The 23,917-nt window shown below is 46.6% G+C and overlaps 1 protein-coding gene across 5 annotated transcripts in view; it reads right to left on the bottom strand.

Moving 5' to 3' along the window:
* Positions 1–21,874, bottom strand: part of TACC1 (transforming acidic coiled-coil containing protein 1) — a 58,892-nt gene extending 37,018 nt beyond the window's left edge. The window contains exons 1-2 of one of the 5 annotated variants that reach the window (XM_027122868.1): positions 21,362–21,874; positions 20,294–20,409 (exon numbers count right to left, since the gene is read on the bottom strand). In XM_027122868.1, coding sequence (XP_026978669.1) covers positions 20,294–20,409; positions 21,362–21,522 — 277 coding nt within the window. In that variant the 5' untranslated portion in view covers positions 21,523–21,874. The remainder of the gene's footprint in view (positions 1–20,293; positions 20,410–21,361) is intronic. The other 4 variants (XM_027122866.1, XM_027122867.1, XM_027122869.1 and 1 more) reach the window with 4 other exon arrangements.
* Between the last annotated feature and the right edge of the window lie 2,043 nt (positions 21,875–23,917).

Here is a 23,917-nt window from a genome sequence, read left to right as displayed (position 1 = left end):
GATGGTGCTCAGTTAACAGCGGCCAGGCAAGCGGGCCAGTCGGCCGTCTCACACGTGTGGGAAAGCGTATGGGGGATCCTTCAGGAAGCGCTTATCCCATGATTTCTTCGGCTAGGCGTTTATTTTAATTATGCTCACAAAGAGGGCCAAGCACACGTATGTACAAGGGTGAGGATGTTCCCACCCACTCTGGGGGCTATTATAGAGCACCAGAGGGGACTGACAGATCATTTAATGTGCGACATTTGACACGGGAATACTACTGATATCTGGGTATCAAAAACCACGCAGACTTGTATGTGCTGAAATGGGAGGGTTTCCAAGACACGTCAGGTGGAAAGAGCAAGGGGAAGAACGGTGCACAAGGTATGAGACCTTCTTCAGTTTAGACGTATAAAGACAAAAACCTTACAGATGGAAGGGGAAATTACCGCTGACCGACTGCCTTGGGGGAAAGTGGAAAGAAGCTTTGTGTGCCGTTAGAATTTTCTAACAAAGAAAAGGGGAAAGGAGGGTGGTGGGCACACATACAGTGGAAGGATGGGCCCTCTTCATTCTCTTTAAACTTTTTTTCAAAAAGAATAAATACATAACCTGAATCAGGTTTTTAGACCTCATGTCCGGTTTGCAGGAAATGAGGGAATAGATAAATCCAAAAGATGGGACAAGCATACAGAAAATGGGCCTCTTGTCAAACAGAATGCGGTAGGAAAAAAAAGTGGTGTGGGAATGGAGGGAATCGACGAATACACTAAAACAGACCAAAAAGACTGTTCTATCAAATGCAGTACGCGATTTTGCTTGGATCCAATGTTAAAGACGTTCTGAGGAGAACTGGGGAAGCCTGATTAAACACGGCCTGGGTTAGATAACATTAATTAGGTTAATTTTATTAGTTATGATTATGGTCTTATGGTTAACAGGAAAAATGTCCTTATGTTTTAGAGATGCACACTTAAATATTTGGGGAACACGTCTCATAAATACTTCAAAAACAAGAAGCAAACATGCCAAAATGTTGATTGCTGTAACTGGGTGATATGCATATGCAGATTCATTACACTCTTCTATTACTGTATGCCTAGACTTTTCATAAGAATAAAAAAACAATATCTAGAAAAAACTCCGGAATGATGTACATGAATTTTTTTAACACCTCATCCCTTGAATTGGGACTATGTCTGTTTTCTTTTGCTTTTTCTCTTATTTGCTTATCTAGATTTTCTACCTTCTGTCTACAATGAATATTATTTCGATGATTTTCCAAATAGGTATCTTTTCCAAAGATACCTATTTCTGGAGAGTTCAAGACAAGTTCCCTTTCTTCCCAGGCACCCTTGGCCTCCCGCCCCCAAGCACAACGCAGAGGAACAGAAGCCCCGATCCCCTCTGATCCCACCAAAGCCAAGTACCTTGATGCACTTGACCACTTTCCAAACTTGGTTTCAGAAAATGACCTACAGACACAGCCTGTCACAGAAGGGTAAGAGGTAACTTAACACAATGCCGGTGCACGACGCAACCAGACGAAACGTTGCTCCAAGAAGCGAAGCAGAAAGCGTAAGCAAAGTCTGGCTGCATCAGCAAGTGTAAAATTGGCTAGCAAACGGCAGACGGTTTAAGACAGAAATGGAACAACACAGGCTGTAGGAAAAGAGCATGAGGTATGCTGGCTGTGCAGTGGTGGAGGATGCATGAGTGCCTGACAGAAAGATGGAAGGGCAGATATTCCCGTGGTGGAAACGGATGCATCTAGTGCAGTGATTTGAAAATGCCCCTGAATCAAATCACTTACGGAGCTCTGAAACAAAGAGATCCTTGGGTGTTAGCCCAGAGCCCCCTCATTTAGTTGGTCCGGTGAGGGGCCCAGGCACTTTTAAAAAGATGACTCTAGGGCTTCCCTGGTGGCGCAGTGGTTGGGAGTCCGCCTGCCGATGCAGGGGACACGGGTTCGTGCCCCGGTCCAGGAAGATCCCACATGCCACGGAGCGGCTGGGCCCGTGAGCCACGGCCGCTGAGCCTGTGCGTCCGGAGCCTGTGCTCCGCAACGGGAGAGGCCACAACAGTGAGAGGCCCACGTACCGCAAAAAAAAAAAAAAAAAAAGATTCTAACATGCAGAGTGGGACTGAGGGCAGTGCTGTCCAATGGAACTTTCTATCAGGATGAGAACATCCTATTATCTGAGCTGTGTGATAAGACAGCCAACAGTTCTTTGTGGCTACTGAGAACTTGCAATGTGACAGTGTGACGGAGGAACTGAACGTTCAATTTCATTCCATTTTGGTTAAACAGGCACGGGTGGCGACAGGCTACCTTACTGGACAAAGCAGGTTTCTAGGAGATGCCATGAAACACCTGAATCACACAACTCCACAGCCGTACACACTTAACCGTTTCCCCCTGGAGAGAAGTCTCAGTGTCGTTAAGCCTTCTGGTGTCCTGAGAACAGCAACTTCAAAAATGAAGCGAATGCAAACAGCAAACCTGGGACAGCTCGGAGCATGCACGTGGGCACCTGCACTCACCTCTCCTGCTTCGTGTTTCTCCTTCACACTTAGCAGCACCCCTCCCCCACCTTCCAGCCTAAAAGATCCATTCACTGGTTAAACTAATGACAGAAGCACTGAAGTCGCGCTACATGTCACGTAATTTTTGAGGGTTTTCAAATTTCTTTGTCATTATAATTATTGCTGGGTGAAGATTTTCGTGTACGTATCTTCATACTAGAAGATGTGACACAATAAAAATGGCCTTTGTCCAAGGTCCCTGGCACAGAGCTCCTAAAACCCCCAGAATTTTCCTGGGTGACACAAGTGTCCTGTTATTGATAACAAGCCCCTTTGATCACACCTGCATTTAATGAGGTGTCTCAGGGTGCGGGTCCCAGATAGCGTCCAGATGGGGCTGGTCACCAGAAAGACCCAACTCGTGGTTAGAGGGTGGCAACGTTCAGGGGCTGGAGATCAGTCGGGTTATAAAAAATCTTGAACAGTGAGATTCACGGGGCTCCCAGGTTGGTGGACCCACAGAGGTGCTGGAGGGGTGACAGGCCTGGACCAGACGTACCCGGTCCCCTGCATCTCTTCCATTCGGCCGTTCCTGAGTTGCATCCTTTACAATAAAGCAGTAAACGTAGTTTCCTGAGTTCTGTGAGTCACTGTAGTAGAGAAGCTGAGAGGGGTCGTAGGATCCCCCAAATCTGTAGCCAAGCTGGACAGAAGTGTGGGACCTGGGATGCACCTGATGCCTCAGGTGAGGGCAGCCTTGAGGGACTGAGCCCTTAAATCTCTGGAGTCTGACGCTAACTCTGGGTAGTTACTGCCAGACTAAGATTGAACAGTAGGACACTCAGTTGTTGTATCAACCACACACAGAACTGGTATTTGAAAAGACACCACATATTTGGTGTCCAAAAAACCCGAAACCCTCTCAACGACAAGTGCTATTTACATTGTCGTGTTTTCATGTATCCTAATAAGCTACAGGTTGACCACGGACAGTAGATAAATACAGCCTTATCTAATAGCAAGATAAAGGTTCTGCCTCCGTGTGATGGAAGAAGCAGCTTGATTCACAATTACCCAAGGCTGATGACCTTCACAAGGGAAACGGGACAAATTCGCACAAAACCAGATGCTGCAAGATGTCCAGCAGGGGTACCCATGCCCGCATCCTCCAGAAAAAAAAAACAGAGAAAAAGTTTCCCCATGGTACTGTTTAACTTCCTGGTTACTAGCTGTCTGACTCCAGTTCAATGATTAAAATAAAAACAGGGCTTCCCTGGTGGCGCAGTGGTTGAGAGTCCGCCTGCCGATGCAGGGGACGCGGGTTCGTGCCCCGGTCTGGGAAGATCCCACATGCCGCGGAGCGGCTGGGCCCGTGAGCCATGGCCGCTGAGCCTGCGCATCCGGAGCCTGTGCTCCGCAGCGGGAGAGGCCACAACAGGGAGAGGCCCTCGTACGGCAAAAAAATAAAAATAAAAAAATAAAAAAAAATAAAAAAATAAAAACAACATACTGTGGTACCATGTTAAAAATTGTGTTTGAAGTAGTTAGTGACATTGAAAGATGTTGGCTATATATTATTAGAGAAACCAATTTCTAGAAAACACTGGGACCCAGAGCCTTGACCTCACTTTCAGAATAACTTACCCAGAGACTGTTTATTGTGCAATGATTTTCGTGCAATAAACCTTAGACAAGCATTACATTATCCCCCAGTGTTACAGATATATAAACAAATGACTAATATTAAGCCAATTCTCCCATCCCGAGGCCCAGAATCCTTCTTACTAAGCATAAAGATCTCTTCTTACCCAAACCTAATCCCCTCTTACCCATTTCTCCTCTGTCTCCATTTCAACACAGGACGGCGGCTCCAAGCCCACCCAGCCCCACCTCTCCTTCTCTTCCCAAGACACAAGGGTGGAATTTATTTTTTGTTAAGGGCTGTTTTTAAAGGGCCTCCCTCCTGAAAAATTCTTCGCAATTACACTACTGTTATAACTGTGCTTGGTGCTCCAGATATATTACTTTAAGGTGTTCCTTAAGCCCATGTTACAGATGAAGGAACCATGGCCCAGAGAGGTTAGAACAGATGGAGCGAGGGAGCAGGAGGGAGGAGGGGGCGTGGAGCCTGGTCTGGGGCACAGGAAGGTCATGGCTCAACCATGCTACGCAGTCCCCCAGTTAATTCTAGAGCCACCTGCATTCACCTCATTTCTCTTCGCTCCTGGGATGACCCTGAGAAAACCCAAATGGGGTCACAAGCCCAGGAAGAGGGGTTCTGGGCTGGAGGTTCAATGCTATGGTAGGACACAATCAAGTATATCGCTCTACATTGCTACATCCATGGAAGGGTGGGCATCTGAGTCAGGTTGGAAGCAGGGGACAGTCCGTGTCTAGGAACAAACCACCCGTGCCATGCTTCTGAGAGCTGACAAGTGAGGTACAGAACCCACGTGACCAAGCTGGGCTAGACGTCCAAACAGGTGGGACTAGGGAGTTCCCTGGCGGTCCAGTGGTTAGGACTCCGGTGCTCTCACTGTCGAGGGCCCGGGTTCGATCCCTGGTTCGGGAACTAAGCCACGTGGCGCAGCCAAAAGACAAAACAAACCGATGGGACTGTACCTCCCTCACTGCTCCATCCTGTCCTCATGGTGGGGGCGCCTGATCTCACAGTGAGCCACAAACGCGGAGGGCCCAGCGATGACCAAAGTTTTACAGATGTACTGCTGTGAGCCAAGCTGACTGCCAGCCACAGTACTAAGAAATCCTACGTGCAGACCCAAACCTGACGCTCCATGCCCGCACTCACTAATCAGTTTAAACCCTCAGCTTTATCGGGACTTGAAGCCCGAAAGTCCAATCATAAAAAGTTATGTCTAAGATAATCATCTAACCAACCAACCACAGGCCCTATGACCTGCAGCATACGCTGCGCTGGGCATGAAGGGGCCACAAAATCAGCACGTGGGGCTTATAATCCAGTGAAGGAGAGGAGAGCCACATTCCAAGACCCTACGGAGACACTCGAGGGTTGAATCGTGAGGAAGTTACTACCACCTTCTCACGTGACAGCCACCTCACGTGTTCTTACAGAGAAAACCACCACTGCTTGACCTCTGGTCTTCCTGCATCACCAACTTCTCTTCCCTTTCTAAATGGGTTACTTCCTCTTTGAATGTGCCTCCATATTTAGCAAGAGAACTTTCTAGAAGCACTAAAGTAATCCTTTATTTTTGAAAGCCAGGTAGGTTGTATTGTTTAAAAAATATTTATTTAGTTATTTGGCTGCACCGGGTCTTAGTTGCAGCATGCGGGATCTTTAGCTGCGGCATGTGGGATCTTAAGTCGGGGCAAGTAGGATTTAGTTCTCCAACCAGGGATCGAACCCAGGCCCCCTGCATTGGGAGTGCAGAGTCTTAACCACTGCACCACAAGGGAAGTCCCAGTTGTATTTTAAAAGGACCTTTATTGTTGACTTAGAAGCAAGCTGGGCAGCGACAAGGAGGGACCTATAGATTGTCATACTGAGTGAAGTCAGTCAGACAGAGAAAGACAAATATCATATGATATCGCTTATATGCGGAATCTAAAAAAAAAATGGCACAAATGAACCTATTTACAAAACAGAAATAGAGTCACAGATGTAGAAAACAAACTTATGCTTACCAATGGGGTCAAAGGGGTGATATATTGGGAGATTGGGATCGACATATACATACTACTATGTACAAAACAGATACCTTAATAAGGACCTGCTGCATAGCACAGGGAAATCTACTCAATACTCTGTAATGACCTACATGGGAAAAGAATCTAAAAGAGAATGGATATATGTATATGTATAACTGATTCACTTTGCTGTACAGCAGAAACTAACACAACATTGTAAATCAACTATACTGCAATAAAAGTTAATTTAAAAAATTAATTAATTAAAAAAAAGAAAGCAAGTTGGGAGGAGGTAAGAAGAATGAATGTAGTGCATCTAAGGTACGGGCTACAGGAGAGGCGAAGACATCAGTGACTAGACCAGACTCAGCATTCTTCCTCACAGAGGAAAGGAAACAGCTGCTCTCGGGTCTAGGCAGGAGCCTGACGCTGATGTCCTAATGGGGCACTGATGCCCTCTGACCCTGAAAGTGTACGACCTATGTTCTGCTACCCCTCAAGAAACAGGTAGACAGGCCCCCAAACCACTTCCCCCTCCAACCCATCTTAGCTCATATTCCTTTGGTAACAAGGGACACAATCTCTCCCTTGAAATGCAACTCACAAAGGGGAAATGTAGTACAAACGTTAAACTGCAGACAGTGGTACCCTGGGTATGTTTTCCTAGAACTAAGAATTTAGAACAAATAAAATACTTTGCAGTCATATGATCTTCAAAGCACTTCCATACATATTACCTAACTTGATCTTCAAATCAACCCTGTGAAAAAGGCATAGCAGGGCTTATTAATTCCATTTAAAATCAAGAAAATGACACTATGAATAACTGTATGGTAACAAATTTGATAACTTAGATAAAATACACAAATTCCTAAAAAGACACAAGCGACTGAAACTGACTCAAGAGGAAATAGAAAATCTGAATAGATCTAGGACAAGTAAAGAGATTGAACTGGTAAATTAAAAACTCCCCCCGCCCACACACACACAAAAAGACCGGGACCAGACTGGTGAATTCCACCAAGTATTTAAAGAAGAATTAACATCAATTGTTCCCAAACTTCAAAAAGCTATAGAAGGAGGAAACACTTCCCAATTCATTCTATAAGGTCAATATGACCCTGATGCCAAAACCAAACAAAGATATCACCAAAAATACCAAACCGAAAAACTACAGACCAATATTTCTTATTGAAAATCAATGCGAAAATCCTCAAAATACTAGCAAACCAAGTCCACCAACATATAAAAAGGCGTGATTTACCCCAGAAATGCAAGGTTGGTTGAACATCTGAAAATCATTTAGTGTAATATACCACAGCAATAGAATGGAAGACAAAACCCACATGATCATCTCAATATACACAGGAAAAAAACTGACAAAATCCAACATCCTTTCATGATTTAGAAAAAAAACAAAACTCAACAAACTGGGAATAAAAAGGAACCTCCTCAACTTGATAAAATATATCTCTGAAAAATCCAGAGCTCATGTCATATTTAATGGTAAAAGACTGAATGTTTTTACCCTAAGATCAAGAAAAGGACAGGAATGTCAGCTCTTACCACTTCTATTCAAAATTGTACTAGAAATTCTAGCCAGGTCAATTAGGCAAGAGAAAGAACAAAAATGCATCCAGATTGAAAAGGAAAAGTAAAACTATCTGTATTTGCAGATGACCCAATTTTTTGTACAGAAAGTTCTGAGGAATCCACCGAAAATTATTATAACTAATAAGTGAATTCAGCAAGGTTGCAGGATACAAGATCAATATGCAAATGTCAATTGTATTTCTATACACTTGCAATGAAAAGTCCAAAAACAAAATTATGAGAACAAGTCCATTTATAGTAGTATCAAAAAGAATAAAATACTTAGAAGTAAATTTAACAAAAGAAGTGCAAGATGTGTACTCTAAAAACTACAAAGCAGTATTTGAAGAAATAAAAGAAGATCTAAATAAATGGAAAGGCATCCTATGTTCATGGATTGGAAGATTTGATATTGTTAAGATGACAATCCTCCCCAAATTTATCTATAGATTGAACACAATCTCTATCAAAATTCTAGCTGGCTTCTTTGCAAAATTAACAGGCTGATCCTAAAATTCATATGGAAATGTAATGGACCTAGAATAGCTATAACAACCTTGAGAAAAAAGAACACAGTTGGAAGACTCACACTTCCTGATTTCTAAACTCACCACAAAGCTACCGTAATCAAGACAGCGTGCATAAGGAGAGACATACAGCTCAATGAAACAAAATCAAGAGCTCAACCCTTACACCCCTGGTCACCTGATTTTTGACAAAGGTGCAAAGTTAATTAAAAAGGGAAAAAAACAGTCTTTTCAACAAATGGTGCTGGGGCACTGGATATCCACATGCAAAATACTGAAGCTGCACCACTTCCTCACAACATGTACAAAAATTGACTCAAAATTGATCAAAGACCTAAATGTAAGAGCTCAAACTATAAAACTCTTAGAAGAAAGCACAGTAGTAAATCTCTGTGACCATGGGTTAGGCAAAGCCTTCTTAGATATGACACCAAAAGCACGAGGGACAAAAGAAAAAAATACATAAACTGAACTTCATGAAAAGTAAAAACTCTTACACTTCAAACGATATAACCAAAAGAGTGAAAAGACATCCCACAGAATGGAAGAAAATATTTACAATCGGATATCTGATAAGGGATTTGTATCTAGACTACATAAAGTATTCTTACAACTCTAAGATAAGTAACCTAATTTAAAAATAGGCAAAGAATCTGGATAAACATTTTGCTAAAGAAGATATACAAGCAGCCAAAAAGTACATGGAAAAATGCTCAACGTCGTTAGTCATTAGGGAAATACAAATCAAAACCACCATGAGATACCCCATCACACCTATAAAGATGGCTACAATCAAACAGATTAACAAGTGTTGGCTAGGATGCAGAGAAACTGAAAACCCCCATATACTGCTGGTAGGAATGTAAAATGGTGCAGCCACTTTGGAAAACAGTTTGACAGCTCCTCAAAATTAGAAACAGTTACCCTATGACCTAGGAATTCCACAATGAAAACATACACCCACACAAAAAGCTGAACATGAGTGTTCACAGCAGCACTATTCGTAATGGCCCAAACGTGAAAATAACCCGAATGTCCATCAACTGATGAATGGATACATAAAATACGGTTTATCCATAGAGTGGAATATTAATCAACAATAAGAAAAGAATGAAGTACTGACAGATGCTACAACATGGATGAACCTTGAAAACATTATGGTAAGTGAACAGAACCAGTCAGAAAAGACTACATATTGTATTAATTCCATCTATATGAAGTGTCCAGAATAAGCAAAGCTAGTGAGACACAGAGTAGATTATCAGTTGCCTAGGACTGGGGGTGAGAGAAAAATGGGGGATGAGTGCTAATGGGTACAGGATTTCTTTGCGGGGAGGTGATAAAATGTTCTTAAAATTAGACTGAGGTGACAGCTGCACAACTCTGTTCATATATTAAAAACCATTGAATTGTATATACCCTTTAAATGGCTGAACTGTATGTGTGTGAATTATATCTCAATAAAACTGTTTTTAAAAAAAGGAGAGAGAACAAAGAGACTCAGAGGGTAACAGAGCAGAAGCATGTCCTGCAATTCCCACAAAATGTTCTACTATATCACAGACTTACATTTCAGAAAATGCTTTAAATAGTCTCTTATGTGTCACCTGTAGGAACACATACTTGAGAGAGGTGGTAGGTCTCACCATCACATCAATCTGGGATTTTAAATTTTTCTTAAGGAAGCCCACAACATGCTAGAGAAATTCTATTTACAGAAAGAGGAGAAAAAATGACATCACTCTTCTCTTCTACAACAGATGTAGCCAAGTATATGAACCATCTTAGAGACATGACAATTGGCATGCTCAAAAGGCTTTTGTTTTTGTTTTGGGGGTAGGGGGAGTTGTGTGCTTTTTAAAAGTCTTTTATGTATTTATTTTTAACATTGGACCTCTTCCCAGACCTCCCTCACACATTCCCTTGCTCAAACTACCTGTCTGCTGCTAAACGTCTGGGGAAGCCAAGGAGACCAAGGGGCCTGGGGAACAGGAGGCGGCCAGCTCCTTCCAGACTCTGAGCTCTGCAGGGCCTTATACCCTGGTCCCTTTTGGGTCCCCAAAGCAGAAACTGAGCACTCAAGACAGAGCTGATGCTCACGGTCACTGCTGAGCTGATGTCTGATACATACAGGACCCCCTTCCCACCTGATCGTCTTTCACACAGAACAAAAGTACACAGAACAGCAGTGATAAAGCTGTTCAGCTCTATCCGCAGGAGCAACCCTTGCTCTTCACTTGACCCTGTCCCTTCGAAGACCCCCCTCCTTTCTGTGTCTTCCCTCCCACCTTTGCTCTCAAGTCTGAACCAATGGAGGGCTTCGGGAGGGAAACACAAGGGGTCTGACCTGAGAAGACTGTTAAAAAGGTACGTATTAGCATTTAGGGAAGCGTCCAAAATGTGAACATTTTTTAGAGCTTCACATCTCTGAGTTCCCAGTCCCTCTAATTCCCCCCAAGTTGAGACATACTTCATATACGTACGTTCTCAGCCACTCAGCCAAGGACATCAGCCTTAAAATGGAGTAGAAGTGCACTGTCCAGGGGCAGGACAACAGGATAGCGGAACAAGGAGGCCTTTTCCAGGACTGCTGAGTAGACCCTAAGGGTGGTGGCCGCAGGACTCACGTTCCCCTGACAACCACTGGGGCCCCACATCACGCAGAGCCTGGGAGTGACAAGGGGGTTCCAAGTGGGTGAGTCAAGGTGGGAAAAAGCACAACAGCCTTTTAAGTATGCTGCAATGTCCCCACTTACAGCGGAAAAACAGCACCAACACACACGCGCACACCCTTGCCTGAGCCCAGACAACAAACTGATGGTCTAAACCTCCTCTTCCCCACCGTCAAAAAACAAAGACAAAAACAAAAACATTACCCAGGAGCTTGGGGGGTGGTAATTTATTTGCTTTTTGTTAAGAGATGGGGCCAGGTGCTGGAAGCTTCTAACTCCTGAGAGAGGCTCACTCTAATATTCAAGACTCCGCAGGTAAAGAATAATCTGGAAAGCCACTCGATAAACTGGAAAAGTTTGTACTAAGGATGACGAAAGTACTTCAAATTTCCAAACCAGCGCCCCATGCTATTTAATTTAAAAAGAGACCCAAACCCTACCCTCTGAAGGCCAAGGTGACCGTAAGGTAAGAGGGTGGGGCTCACTCATCCGGAGGAGTCCACCCCCAGGAGCCCCAGCCTTGCCCAGAAGCTGAGCCAATGACAGATGCGTCTTCTCTTCTCACTCAGGAGGTGCCCCTGGGTTTGGAACCACCTGGATTCGTCTGAGGCTACATTTCCAGTAGAGCAGAGACCCCTTGCACAGACAGAAGCCCTCCCCAGAGCCTTCTGCTCCAGCCCCAGCAGGAGCAGAGGAGAAAGGGCGCATGCTAACAGAGCTAGCAGAGGCCTGAACTTCACTCTGCTGCTGCCAAACCACCATGATACGCATCTCTTTAGAAATCATTACTAGAGCATTCAAAACACCAACTGCCTCTCTCACGAAGCAGCAACCACCCACACAGCTGGGAAGCAGACGCAGGATAAAGAAAAAGAGGGAGAATGTTGGGCAAGAGGGAGAGGGGAGCCTCCAGAGCAGGCAGATGACTCCGCAGCAGGACGGGGACCCTGGCTGAAGCCCACGCCACGGCTCCCGCCTCCTCTGCTCCTGCACCCTAAGAAGAGGGGCAGAAGGAGAGGTGGGGATGCAGGGAAGAGGCCCCAAAGGAAGGCGTAATGGGCTTCGTGGCAGGCAGCCTCCAAGGCAGCCCCCAGTGAGCCCCCACCTCCTGGTGTTCACGCCCTTGGACCCGTGTAACCAGAAGGATACTGTGGAAATAACAGAGTGTGACTTCTGAGGCTGTCATAAGAGATGCTGCAGCTGCCGTGCTGCAAGAATACTAAAGCAACCTCACGGAGAGAAGTCCACCCGAGGGGTAAAGAACTGAGGCCTCCCACCAACAGCCAGGCCGAGGTGCCAGCCGTGAGTGAGCTGCCCGACGAGGGGCTCCAGCCCCAGTCAAGCCTCCAGGTGACTACAGTCCCAGCCAACACTAGGAATGCATTCTCACAAGCAACCCCAAGCCAGATCACCCCGCTAGGCTGCTCCCAAGTTCCAGACCTATGAAAACGACGTGAGATGATAAACGTCCAGTGGTTTAAGCTGCTAATCAGCTTTGGAGTTATGTTATGCAGCAATACATAAACAATACCAGACTCTGGGAAATTCTTCTTTCTACACCGAAATAGGGGCAGAGTCCCAGGAGACTGCACACGTCTCCACGCACCTGCCTTTCCTCACCCACACATGACTCACAGGTGGAGAGGAAAGCGAGAGCTATGACGAGTGTGTCCATTCCCTGTTTATTTCTCATGGATGAGCAGAAGCTGAGCATTAAGGAAGCAAAATGTTTTCAATCCAACGGCACTGCTTACCCTGTGATGCTTTTTCTTTTTTCCCTTCTGACTCGATGTCTAACTTGTGTGTAAACTTCTGATGTTCAAAACTCTTAAAATACATTTTATACTTCATATGTTACATATGCTAAGTTAACACATGTGGAAGATGTAATCTGGGCTTCCCTGGTGGCGCAGTGGTTGAGAGTCCGCCTGCCGATGCAGGAGACACGGGTTCGTGCCCCGGTCCGGGAGGATCCCACATGCCGCGGAGTGGCTGGGCCCGTGAGCCATGGCCGCTGAGCCTGCGCGTCCGGAGCCTGTGCTCCGCAACAGGAGAGGCCATAACAGTGAGAGGCCCGCGTACCGCAAAAAAAAAAAAAAAAAAAAAAAAAAGATGTAATCCCCTGATGATTTTTTTAAAAATTACTATCATTTAATAAGATACTAAAGAAGATGCTTTCCCCCATCACACACTCTGTCCTGGCAACGTTTTAAGAACTTTTATTTCCTCTGATAGGTCTTCTCTTAAGTCAGCGAAGAGAGGGAGATTCATACCTTCCCTGTGAGCTGTATGTGTGATCTTCAAAGCTGAACTTACGACCCCACTGCTGTAAAAGCTGTGGCCTCGATTTCCCAGTTTTTAGACCGGAAATCACATGTGTCCTATCTCACAGCATCACTGTTATAAAATCAAATAAGATGCTGGAAAAAAAATTGCTTTCAATACATACGATAAATACAGCTGAAACAGAAAGTTGGGGGTCTGTTAGGTCAGAATCTTGCAGTGGGAAAGCTGGAGATCAAGAATTTGCTGTCGTATTTCCAGCAATGACATAGGGCAGAGGGACTGGCTAGGACAATGTCTGCGTCTGCCAAGCAGAACTGCCAGAATACATTTTTCCATTTGCGAATTAATGAAATACTCCGTTTGGCTACTATCCTCTTGTGAGTTTGGCCATCATCAATCTAGGCTCTGGGGATCTAATCATGTTTGTGAGAGGCCATAAAATTAGGTTCATGTCCACCCCAAGGTGAGGGTGAGACCTTGAACACAGAAACGGCAATCCCCTCCTAGGCCCAAGGTTAACAGTTATCAAATCCCCACAGAGACAGCTGTTTTGGGTGGATCAACCATGATCTCCCGTCACTAAGTCACTAATCTGAGTTTAGAAGACCGTGACGAAATGGCATATACTGCTAGGGCTTCCTATGAACAGTATTATTGATCACTTGGAAAAGGTACTATGACTGCTCTTTAAATGTTTAAATGGCTTTAGACCACATCCATTTTTTATGTGGAACATTAAGTGGTAGCAACGTAATTTTAGCAGGGCTGCTGACACCCCCTGCCCATACACCAGAGAAAATGCCTCCACTGCCAGAAGCTATCAAAGAAAGTTATACTGCTTTATTTGATGCTCAGGTAAGCCCCAAATCGGGAAATGCAAGTCTGAGGTGAGTTCAATCATTACAATATTTAAGAAGGTCTTGAATTTGCTATTCACCTTAAAAGAATAATACTGCTTTGACAGTTACTAAAATCTTCACTTCCGGCAGGCACACTCTGCCCCTGCCCCCAAGTGTTTTATTCAACAGTCTCTCCTGGAAAAATGATACTTTTCCCCCAAGAGTACATTGTCCTTGGGTGGAGCATCATATAGAGGTAGAGATGCTCCCTACATGGCTCCTTTACATTGTTATAAATAAAGCAACAGAGAAACATGGCCTGATCCCATTTACTAACTAGTGAGAACCTCCAAGCTGATAGCTACAAACATTAAACGGGTGGGGGCGGGGGGGGGGAAGGAATTGTATCATGTAGCTGAGGTTTTCAAGCCTATCGTTGAGATGTTTTCTCTTACAATAATCTAAAATAGTGCAATATAAAAATTTAAATTGTGAAAAAGCCTATCACATAAAAAAATTGAAAATAAAAATAAAAAGAGCATTAATCTGGAATGCTGTCAAAGGAGCCACATGGGTTGAGCTGTCGGACTAGGTAACATTAAGGGTCCTTATTAGTCCCATTACTTCTAGGACATTCTAATAAAGCAATCCCTGCGGTAGGAGCAGGGAAAGGACGTCAAACTAAATCCCTAGGAGAACCACACTCATAGTTTCAACTAGAACATTTCAAGAAGTACCTCATGAAAAATGTTTGCATAATGTTTGCTTATACATGTAGCCCAAAGCCTTAGAATCAAAAATCTAAGGCTCAGATTTTAATAAGATCTCCCTTCTAGGTCTTATGTAGATAGTCTAAAACAATCCAATAAAGACATCATATCAACCACACAACCTATACCAACAATACACCACAGCAACAGTCAAATTACAAACGCACAAACACCCAAAGTTACATTAAATACACTTAATGGGCAAAAGTGAAAAGCCTCTATGATTGTACTTGTACTTAAATGATTCCAAAATTCTCCCCATTCTTCCCTAATTTCCTTTTTTCTCAGATCTTTTAGTCAATTGAAAATTAGGTATATTGACAGACCAAAACATTGTTTTGCAAGGGAGACCAACAGCCAGCCCAAACTAGTCTCTCCGTGATGCCTTACCTGACCATTCAGGCCTACAGGAATGGCACCCAGCGCCCACAGTTCATCTGTTAATCAGCTACAGCCTTGTAGCTTTTTTTAAATGAAGTTTAATTACTTAAACTTTATAATTTTACCAAAATTGTCGTAAGTGTGGATCTCAGTCGGCAAACTCTTCTGTAAAGAGCCAAACAGTAAATATTTTAGGCTTTTGCCCATCTTTCTTTCAGTCTCTATTCCGAGTACTCAACCTGCTATCTTAGTGCAAAAGCAGCCAGACAACAGCGAAATGCACAAGTGTGGCTGCGTGCCGACGAAACCTCATTTATGGGCCCTGAAATCTGAACTTCCATATATTTTTCAAACAAAATATGTTTCTCCACCATTTAAAAATGCAGAAACCATTCTCAGCTCTCAGGCAGAACAGCAAAAGGCAACAGCAGGCCAGATTTGGCCTATGAGCCACCATTGGCTGATGCCTGATTTAGACTAACCCAAACTGTGTCGACAAACAAGTCTGCAGTCCCCACAGGCCTCCAGCAGTAGATACCTATGCACTGACCCTGTTTATCTCTCTCCTTCTGTTCTGGAGGACCACAGTGTGTGTCTGGAATATCTAGCCATCTAATCAACACATCAAACAGGGTAGTTTTGTTCCAAGGGCATAGAGAGCTTCAGCGTGAATTAAAATTCCCTCTCTCAAAGAAAGGTAACAACCTGTAAATAAAGGGATGTGTGTGTGTGTGTTGAGGGGAGGTGTCAATTAACAGAGGACAGCCACTGCAGCTTTCGCTTTTATGACCCGAAACACTGGACAAAACCACAGTCCATTCGCACCAAAAAAACCCAAACAACAAAAAACAGATGAACTTGAGATTGTGCCTTTCAAAAGTCCTTTCCTAGGTGATGTCTCCTTACTGATACATCTCCCAGCAAAGAGAAAGAGAAGGGTTAACACCAGCAATTTAAACAGCCTTTGCGGAGGAAGGCAGACAGACAGCAAACACAGAGCTATCAGCCCAAGCACTATAGCCACCATTCTGGTACATTCAAGAAACTTCTTGGCCTACAGTTTTATTTTAACAGTTAGTCTGAAACTGGCTTCTATCTGTGGCTTAAAAAAACCGTACAACCTCATCCACTGTCTAATTCCTAGTATGGCATACAATCCTGCCTTAAGAAGAGTTATTACAGGCCCATCTCAGGGATACTGCGGGTTTGGTTCCAGACCACTGAAATAAAGCAAGTATTGCATATAAAGTGAGGCACATGCATTCTGTTGTTGTTTTCCCAGAGCATAAAAACAGTTATGTTTACACTATACTGTAATTAAGTATGCAATAGCATTATGTCTAAAAAGACAATATATATACTTTAAGTAAAAAGCACTTTATTACTAAAAAATGCTAAACATCATCTGACAATGCAGGGGTTGCCACAAACCTTCGACCTGTAAAAAATGTTGTATCTGGGAAGTGCAGTACCATGAGATACGTCTGTATAGAGTTCAGACACTTTAGATCCCTAAAAAGCTTCCAATAAAAAGAAAATTAGTTCAGAATAGATGTAGATGTTTCCCCAAGTTCAAAGAATTAGATGGAGGTTGGGATGGAGCCCATGGGTACAGTACATGGGATGCAGCCACACATGTGAGGGCCCTTCCACACCAGGAAGCCAGGATCTTCTACATATGTAAATTCCAACCCTGACCAGCTAACAACTCATAGATCATCCCCAGAGAAGACAGAGTCTTACATGATCTATACCTGCTGTTGCCCCATGTCCTGAACCACAGAAACATGGAAGACTAACCTTATCAGGAGCCAAATAATCAACAATTTTTGGAGAAAGAGAACCACCCAGGCCCAGAAACTAGACTTAAACATTAGACTCCAGAAACTTTTGTCCACTGATCTCTTTCCTGGTCAGCCTTGTGCTTTGGCTGTATTTTTACACGTACTGTGTATGCATGACAAGGCCATCAACAGGGCTCTGGACAAGGACTGGGTGTTGGGGAGAAGAAACCCTAGAAGGCAGGATACTGCCAGGCTGATGAGGAATCATGCTGTTATCTAAAGACCCTAAATTGAAAGATTTCATAATATGTAGTGGCTGTTTCCTAGGATGTACCCCTGCCATATTCATGGTCCGCAATCATGATCTCCTCCACTGAGCTTTCTTGGTTCATAAACTCTCTAAAAGGAAAACTTCAGGAATTCCCTGGGGCTCCAGTAGTTAGGACTCTGCGCTTCCACTGCAGGGGTCACGGGTTCAATCCCTGGTTGGGGAACTAAGATCCTGCAGAAACAAACAAACAAACAAAAGACACAAAAGGAAAACTTCTAGAAAGAGTGAAAAAGAGAGTATGAGCTACAAGTTACTAAAACTTGTAAAAATGAGTCAGTGGCACAGGAAGGACCAAACAATTGGGTCTGTGTGGTTCTGGGGGCCTGCGCCATACTGGCCTCCATTCAATTAGCAAAGAATCTGTCAGGATGAATCAGACTACCAGCTGACAGGATGGTGAGGAAGGGGGCGGCCCAGGCTGAGCAATTCAAAGAGGCTTTCAAACAGCTACTTAATGTGTCTTGTGAGCTTTATTTGAATTTGAGGGGAAGACCACAGAATAGTTCTCTCAGGCTTTCAAATCTCCATTCTGATCTGCCAATCCTGAGAGAAGAAAAAGGGAAGCTATGAAGCGGCATCTCTGTCACTGAGACTGCTACACAGCAAAGTGCCACACACAAGTCCTCCCACACGCAAACCTGCCTGTTCCCACATGGTCTCTGCCTGAACCCATGGTACAAAGCAGCCTGGGGACAGTCGGGGGAGTTCTCAGCAGGGCAGCACGGTATGGAGCTCACCATTAAAGCAAAACCACATCACAAAAAGCTGATATCATTTCCCCAGTAATTCCAGCTCCGTCACGAAGTCCAGCACAGGGAACCTGACCTCCCGTGGCGACCCATGAGGAAGCTGCTAAGCAAGAAAACAGAATCACTGTTGGGAGAATAAATTCATGATCAGATCAAAAACTAGGTAACTGGATAACTGAAAGCTGGCTCTACTTTGTCACTGCAGGTGGCAGTGACAGACACTGGAATAGAAAAAGCACGTGAAAAGGACATCCCTCCTAGACGCCCGTCTCCAGGCAGCAGCCCGCCAGCCCGCCAGCCTTTGACAAGGGAGTCAAGGCATCATCCCTCTGCTCAGAGCCCTCTGCTGTGGGCTGGACTGTGCTCCTCCAAAAGACAAGCTCAAGCCCTAACTCCCCACACCTTGGAATGTGGCCTCATCTGGAAGTACAGCTGAGCCTTGAACAACGTGGCGGTTAGGGGTTCCGACCCCCGACCACCCAGCACCGCTGAAAACCCTCCACATCAGCGGTGCTGCACCCTCAGATTCAACCAACCGTGGATCGTGTAGTATTCTAGAACATACTTACTGAAAAAAACCTGTGTGAGTGGACCCGCACAGTTCAAACCCACGTGGCTCGGGGCTCCACTGTGGTATCTTTGCAGTAATCCAGTTACGAGGAGGCCAACCTGCATTAGGGCGGCCCCTAAACCCAATGACTGGCGTCCTTATAAGTCAGCCACGTGGAAGACGCAGAGACACACAGGGAGGAGCTGGCCATGGCATGAAGGAGGCAGAGAGGGAAGTTTTGCTGCCACAGGCCAAGGAACAACGAGAACTGCTGGCAACCACCAGGAGCTAGAAGAAACAAGGAAGAATCCTTGCCTAGAGCCTTTGGAGGGAGCGTGGCCCTGCCAACACCTTGATTTCGGACTTCTGGCCTCCAGAGCTGTGAGAGAATCAATTTCTGTTGCTTCAAGCCACCCCGTTTGTTTGTGGCACTTTTGAAAGGCAGCCCCTTCCTGTCTCACTCAGGAGGAAAATCAGTGCCTCGTTACGAGGTGACCCAGGCCTCCCCCGACCCGGCTGACTGTGGCTCCCAGAGCTCCCTGCCCAGCAGGTCGCTGCAGCCACCCTGGCCTCTTCCCTGGTCCTCGAACGTGCTGCCACCCTGCCACCACGCGCCGGCCCACGCGCAGGCTGCTGCTGTCTCAGACCTTCGCAGGTGCCATCCTCTGCTGGAAGATTTCTCGGGAACCTGCACAGCTGTTCCCCTCAATCCTCCTTCAGGGCTCTGCTCAAGTCCCCTGATCATTTGGGCTCCCCCATCCCCCATCGGCCTTCAGCGCCTCCTACCCGCCCCCGCTCTGTTCCCCCTTCCCCTGCTTTATTTTTCTCCAACATCCTTAGGACAAGCTGACATATACATTTTGCTTAACCTCTAAGAGGGCCGTCTCCCTCTGTAACGCTGGCTTGCGGAGATCGGGACTGTTTCACTGCTGAAGCCCAGCCCACTCTGTTTACTGGACAGCTAAATGCGTTCGATCAGGACAGGTGAAATTTTACTCAAAACTGGCCGTGTGACAAAAAGTGTTTCTACTAATGAAGCGGAACAGCAATAGCTTCTGCAGATGAAGGGCAGGCTCCAGGCTGGGCTCTGAGGGGCCGGGAGAGAATCTCCCATCTCGGGTGGACTCAGGGTCTCACTACCACCCCTGGTGGAAGAGGGAGCAGTAAACAACTCTGAAACAGCCTCTTAAGCGTCCTCCTCATCTAAAAAAGTCAACTCTTACCTGTAATTCTCGTCTCCAGCCACACCCTGTAGAAAGTGAGTTGGCCGGAGAAATGTGTGAAGCGAAAGCTAAACATGCCTCCACCACGGCATCACCACACAGGGTTTTGTTGTTTAGGGGCCGAGGGGAAGGGCCCAGCAGGAATGTTCTGATAATGATCATCTCATACTGCAAATGTACAGCCTACTTAGGGAAGAAGGCCTCTGACCACCACATTCGTAAAAAAAAAATAAACAAATAAATAAACAAGAAAACCGTTTCAAATGAGCCAGGAGCTTTCAAACAGCTCCGGCTTAGTAAGGAGATAATCCCAACCTTTTCAAATGGCCCTAAATTAACACTTTTCCTCCCCTCATTTACATTTTCAAACCTTTAAACAAAATAAGGCCAGAAAGGAAAGTCTTTCTTTACCTTGGGTTTTGGCCCCAGGGCCTGCCAGTCCTAGGTGTGAATCACAGGATTCCTTGCAAGGTGATCTGATGGGCGTTTCGGCTTCAGGGGTCTCAAAATTACCTTCAGAATCCGAGCTGCCAAGGGGGAAAAATGAGGAATTACCACTTTCAACGGTATTTCCGACACCCTTTATAGTCTACATATCCGCAAAGTCCAGTATTTTTGCCTAATTTTACAACCTGCGCGTCCTCAGCATGGGCTGGCCTGTGGGAGCTGCTGCCGCGCCCTCCTCGGGCTTCTGTCTGGCCTCCTGTCTCCCTGAAATCTCCTCCATCCTCAGGAGACTTTTTCCAGCACCATTTTTTTTTGAGGTCATCCTTCCCTCTGATACCCCAAAAAAGCCCTTTCAACAGACTCCTTTTCTCACAAGAGCCCTTTCCTGGAGGTTGAAAAATTAAATTGCCCCCTCGTTCTAAAAAAAATTAAGCCAATACTCGCCATGATGCCTTTTTCTTTGGTAGGCCTCTACCTGTCTGGAACTCACCCGGCCAGAGGCCGAGGATGCTGTCACCTGCCTTCCGCAATCACACGGGTGACAGCTCAGCAGACACCACCATTTCTCACCAGCTGCCAGGAGCCTGTCATCACGCGACCTTCTTTACTAAGGCTGCATTTTCGGGACACAGGGGAACCCCCAGGAGGGCCTGGGAGCGACTTCTTCCCCACAGGGAAGGCCCCAAGTTCCACCGGGTGTGACCCACGACTGTGTGTGTGTGTGTAGGGGCGGGGGGCTGGGGGCTCGAAGCTTAGAGAAAGTGACCGAGGCAGACGGGGATGCAGAGACACTGCAGATTCTGGGTTAGGTTCAGAAAGATCATACTGAAACGGGGGGAAGAAAAATACCCGGGAGGACAGAACATCCTGAACCTTCGAAGGCTCAGCGGGGACCTGGTTACAGACAGGGACGCAGCATTGCCATGAACACGGTTACGCGGGTGGCGACCACACACACGCACACAGACTGAGCCGCAGATGGATGGATGGATAGCAGCGCGTTTGCATTTTGGCAGGAACGCGTGTACTTGCCTGAAACTCAAGGATTTGGTCTCGGCTTGCGAGTCCTCCTCCTCGGGGTCGCCCTCGGGCCCTCCGGCCTCGTCCTCTCCGGCGACCCCGCCGCGCACCGCGGACCACGTCCATTTCGCCCACTGCACTGGGGACAGGATCTGCCAGGGGCTGAACGCCATGAGCGCGGCTCCTCCGGCTCCGGCTCCTAGGAGGATGGGAAAGGGGAGAGCCCTTTTTCCCTTTCAAAATGGAGGGAACCGGTGACAGGCGCCCGGACGCGTTTCCAGCGGAGGCGCGGATGTGGTTAAACGAGCGCCGTCGGGGGCCCGGGTGGAGCGCTTCCTCTCCTCCGGCTGGCAGCGCCGCTTCCTCCGCGTCCTCTTTCCTGAACGTGCGGCCACGGCGCCCCCGCGCCCGGCGACTCCCGCGGGGGAGATGCCTCTCCTGGGGCCTCCTCGGGGCCCGGGCCCACGACGCCCGGCGGCTCGGCCTTGGCTGCACGGCGGCTCAGCTGCTCCCGGTCCCTGCGGCCCGGCTCCCGTCTCCCGGCTCCCGCCTCTCGGCCGGCTGGGCGCGCATCAGCTGCGGCGGAGCCGCGCCCCAGGAGCCGCCCCCTCGGACCGTACTACTCGCGCCCGCGGACGGGGGCGCCCGCGGCGGCGGCACTTTGAAGCGCGCGCGCCCGCCGGATCCCCCCGGCTTCGCGCCACAGTGGTCGCGCCCTCCCTGCGGGAAGGGGCTTCTCTGCTAAGACCCTGGCCGCTGGCCGAGCACCCGGGCGCCGGGAAGATCCGTTTTCCGTGTACGTGCACGCTGGACTGTGCCTCCTTCCTTTTTTATTTTTATTTTCTCATCTTGCTACTGCGACTTAATGGCGTTAGTGATACTGGATCGCAGAGAAGTTCAGCCCCTTATTATAAAAAACTCTGAGGCCGCTGTTGACTGTGTTTTCCCCTCCCTAATAGGACGGCGTGGAAGATTTCAGCCTGTTCACCTTCAACCTTCAGATCCCTCAGCAACGCTGCAAGAGTAGCCAAGGGCTGGGATTTTAGATGCTTTGTGGCTCCTCAGTCCTCACTGGTGGAACTGCCGTGGCGAGGTCTTGGGTAAAGGGTGCTAAATTACCCTGTGAAATTAGAGCTTGATCCGTTTCCCATTCTCCTTTTTGAGGCATAACTTCTAAGTGTTTGGTCTCTGACTCCGTTTGCTGCTTCCGAAGTCTGCCAACAGGCCTAATGATTTCAACCTTCAAAATAAAAACCCTCTGTGTTTGAAGGGAGAGGCAGGGAAGTAGCAGAGCTCTCCTCTGATTTTCTTCATTTTCTATCAAGGGATTCTACTTAGGGATTGCGCCTCTCAGAATCACCAAGGCACCAAGCGAACCTGCCTCAAACAACCAGGCTTCATGATCTCCTTGCCTGGATAAGGCGTTTCTTGTACTACTGTAATTTCCAGAGTTGCAGGTTCCCACAGAGACAGCAGCTCCAGAATTTAGAACAAAGTCAGGCTGAAACTGCCACACGGACGTCTCCACTGAAAGGGGTTGGCACAGCAAACTGTTGATGAATCATGACTGTCTTACACATTTGATAACAAAAACAAAAGCAAAAATAACGCAAGATCAGGCGTGGCAGGTAGTCTCACCATAACAGACGGATGGGGGTTCGCCTGCACTCTAGACTAGAGGGCTGGGGTGTCTGGACGCTTTAGAATTCATCCAGCTCCTTCCCAGAGATAAATACAACTGTCTTGACCGTACTGGAGACTACAAAGATGAGAAATAAGCAGGAGTCGTTTTTTTTTCGGGTCTGCATGAAATACGCCACAATACTATCCAACTGGTCATATTTTTTGGTTTATGGCTCACCACACAAACCTTCAGATTGTAAGGTTCCCCCCAAGTTCCTGGATCTGACACGTGTTTTGTTGCCCATGTAAATCTGCAGCTGGCGTATAGTAGGTCCTGTTCGTTCTTCCTCCTGAGCGGTTCTCGAAACTTTTCCCTCCTCTGCATCCCCACTGTGACTGACATAATTCCCACACTCCCTAGTTTTCATAGATCTACTGTAAATGTGTCCAATTGGTTCTACCTCTGAGGGTCGTCTCGGCTGGGGTCACCCTTGCCTGGCTGATCTGTGACTTGCGCTCTAGTCTCGCTATTCCTGCTCCCCTCTCCTCCGACCCTTTGTAGTCGTAGCCATAACCTCTACAGAATTGGTTCTGAACTTTAATATGTCCAAGAATCATCTGGGGCCCCTCTTTAAAAGTCCAAATCCAAATTGCCAGCAGATTCTGGAAATCTGTATTTTGACCAAGTGTCCCGGGGAATTTCTTCCACAGGATAAATTTGGGAAACAATGACCAGCTTGAGCCAACTAACTGCTGCATCAGCAACAATCTCCCTCTCGCCTGCAGAGTTTTGCACCCTCTTCCCCCCCCCACCCCCCACCCCGCCCTGGCCTCCACCCCCATGTCAAGCCCCCAGGCCTTGACTGCCCAAACTTCCTTCCTCACCCAGCGCAGGTGTCTACCCTGGGAAAACAGACTGATTTCTCCCTGCTTTCTACCATCTCT

The sequence above is a fragment of the Aethalodelphis obliquidens genome, unplaced genomic scaffold, assembly GCF_003676395.1.
Source record: "Aethalodelphis obliquidens isolate GAN/ISIS:26980383/991018 unplaced genomic scaffold, ASM367639v1 scaffold25, whole genome shotgun sequence".
In the NCBI taxonomy this organism is placed as follows: Eukaryota; Metazoa; Chordata; class Mammalia; order Artiodactyla; family Delphinidae; genus Aethalodelphis; species Aethalodelphis obliquidens.
Note: the sequence above shows the minus strand (reverse complement) of the source record. Positions and strands in the feature narration are given on the sequence as shown.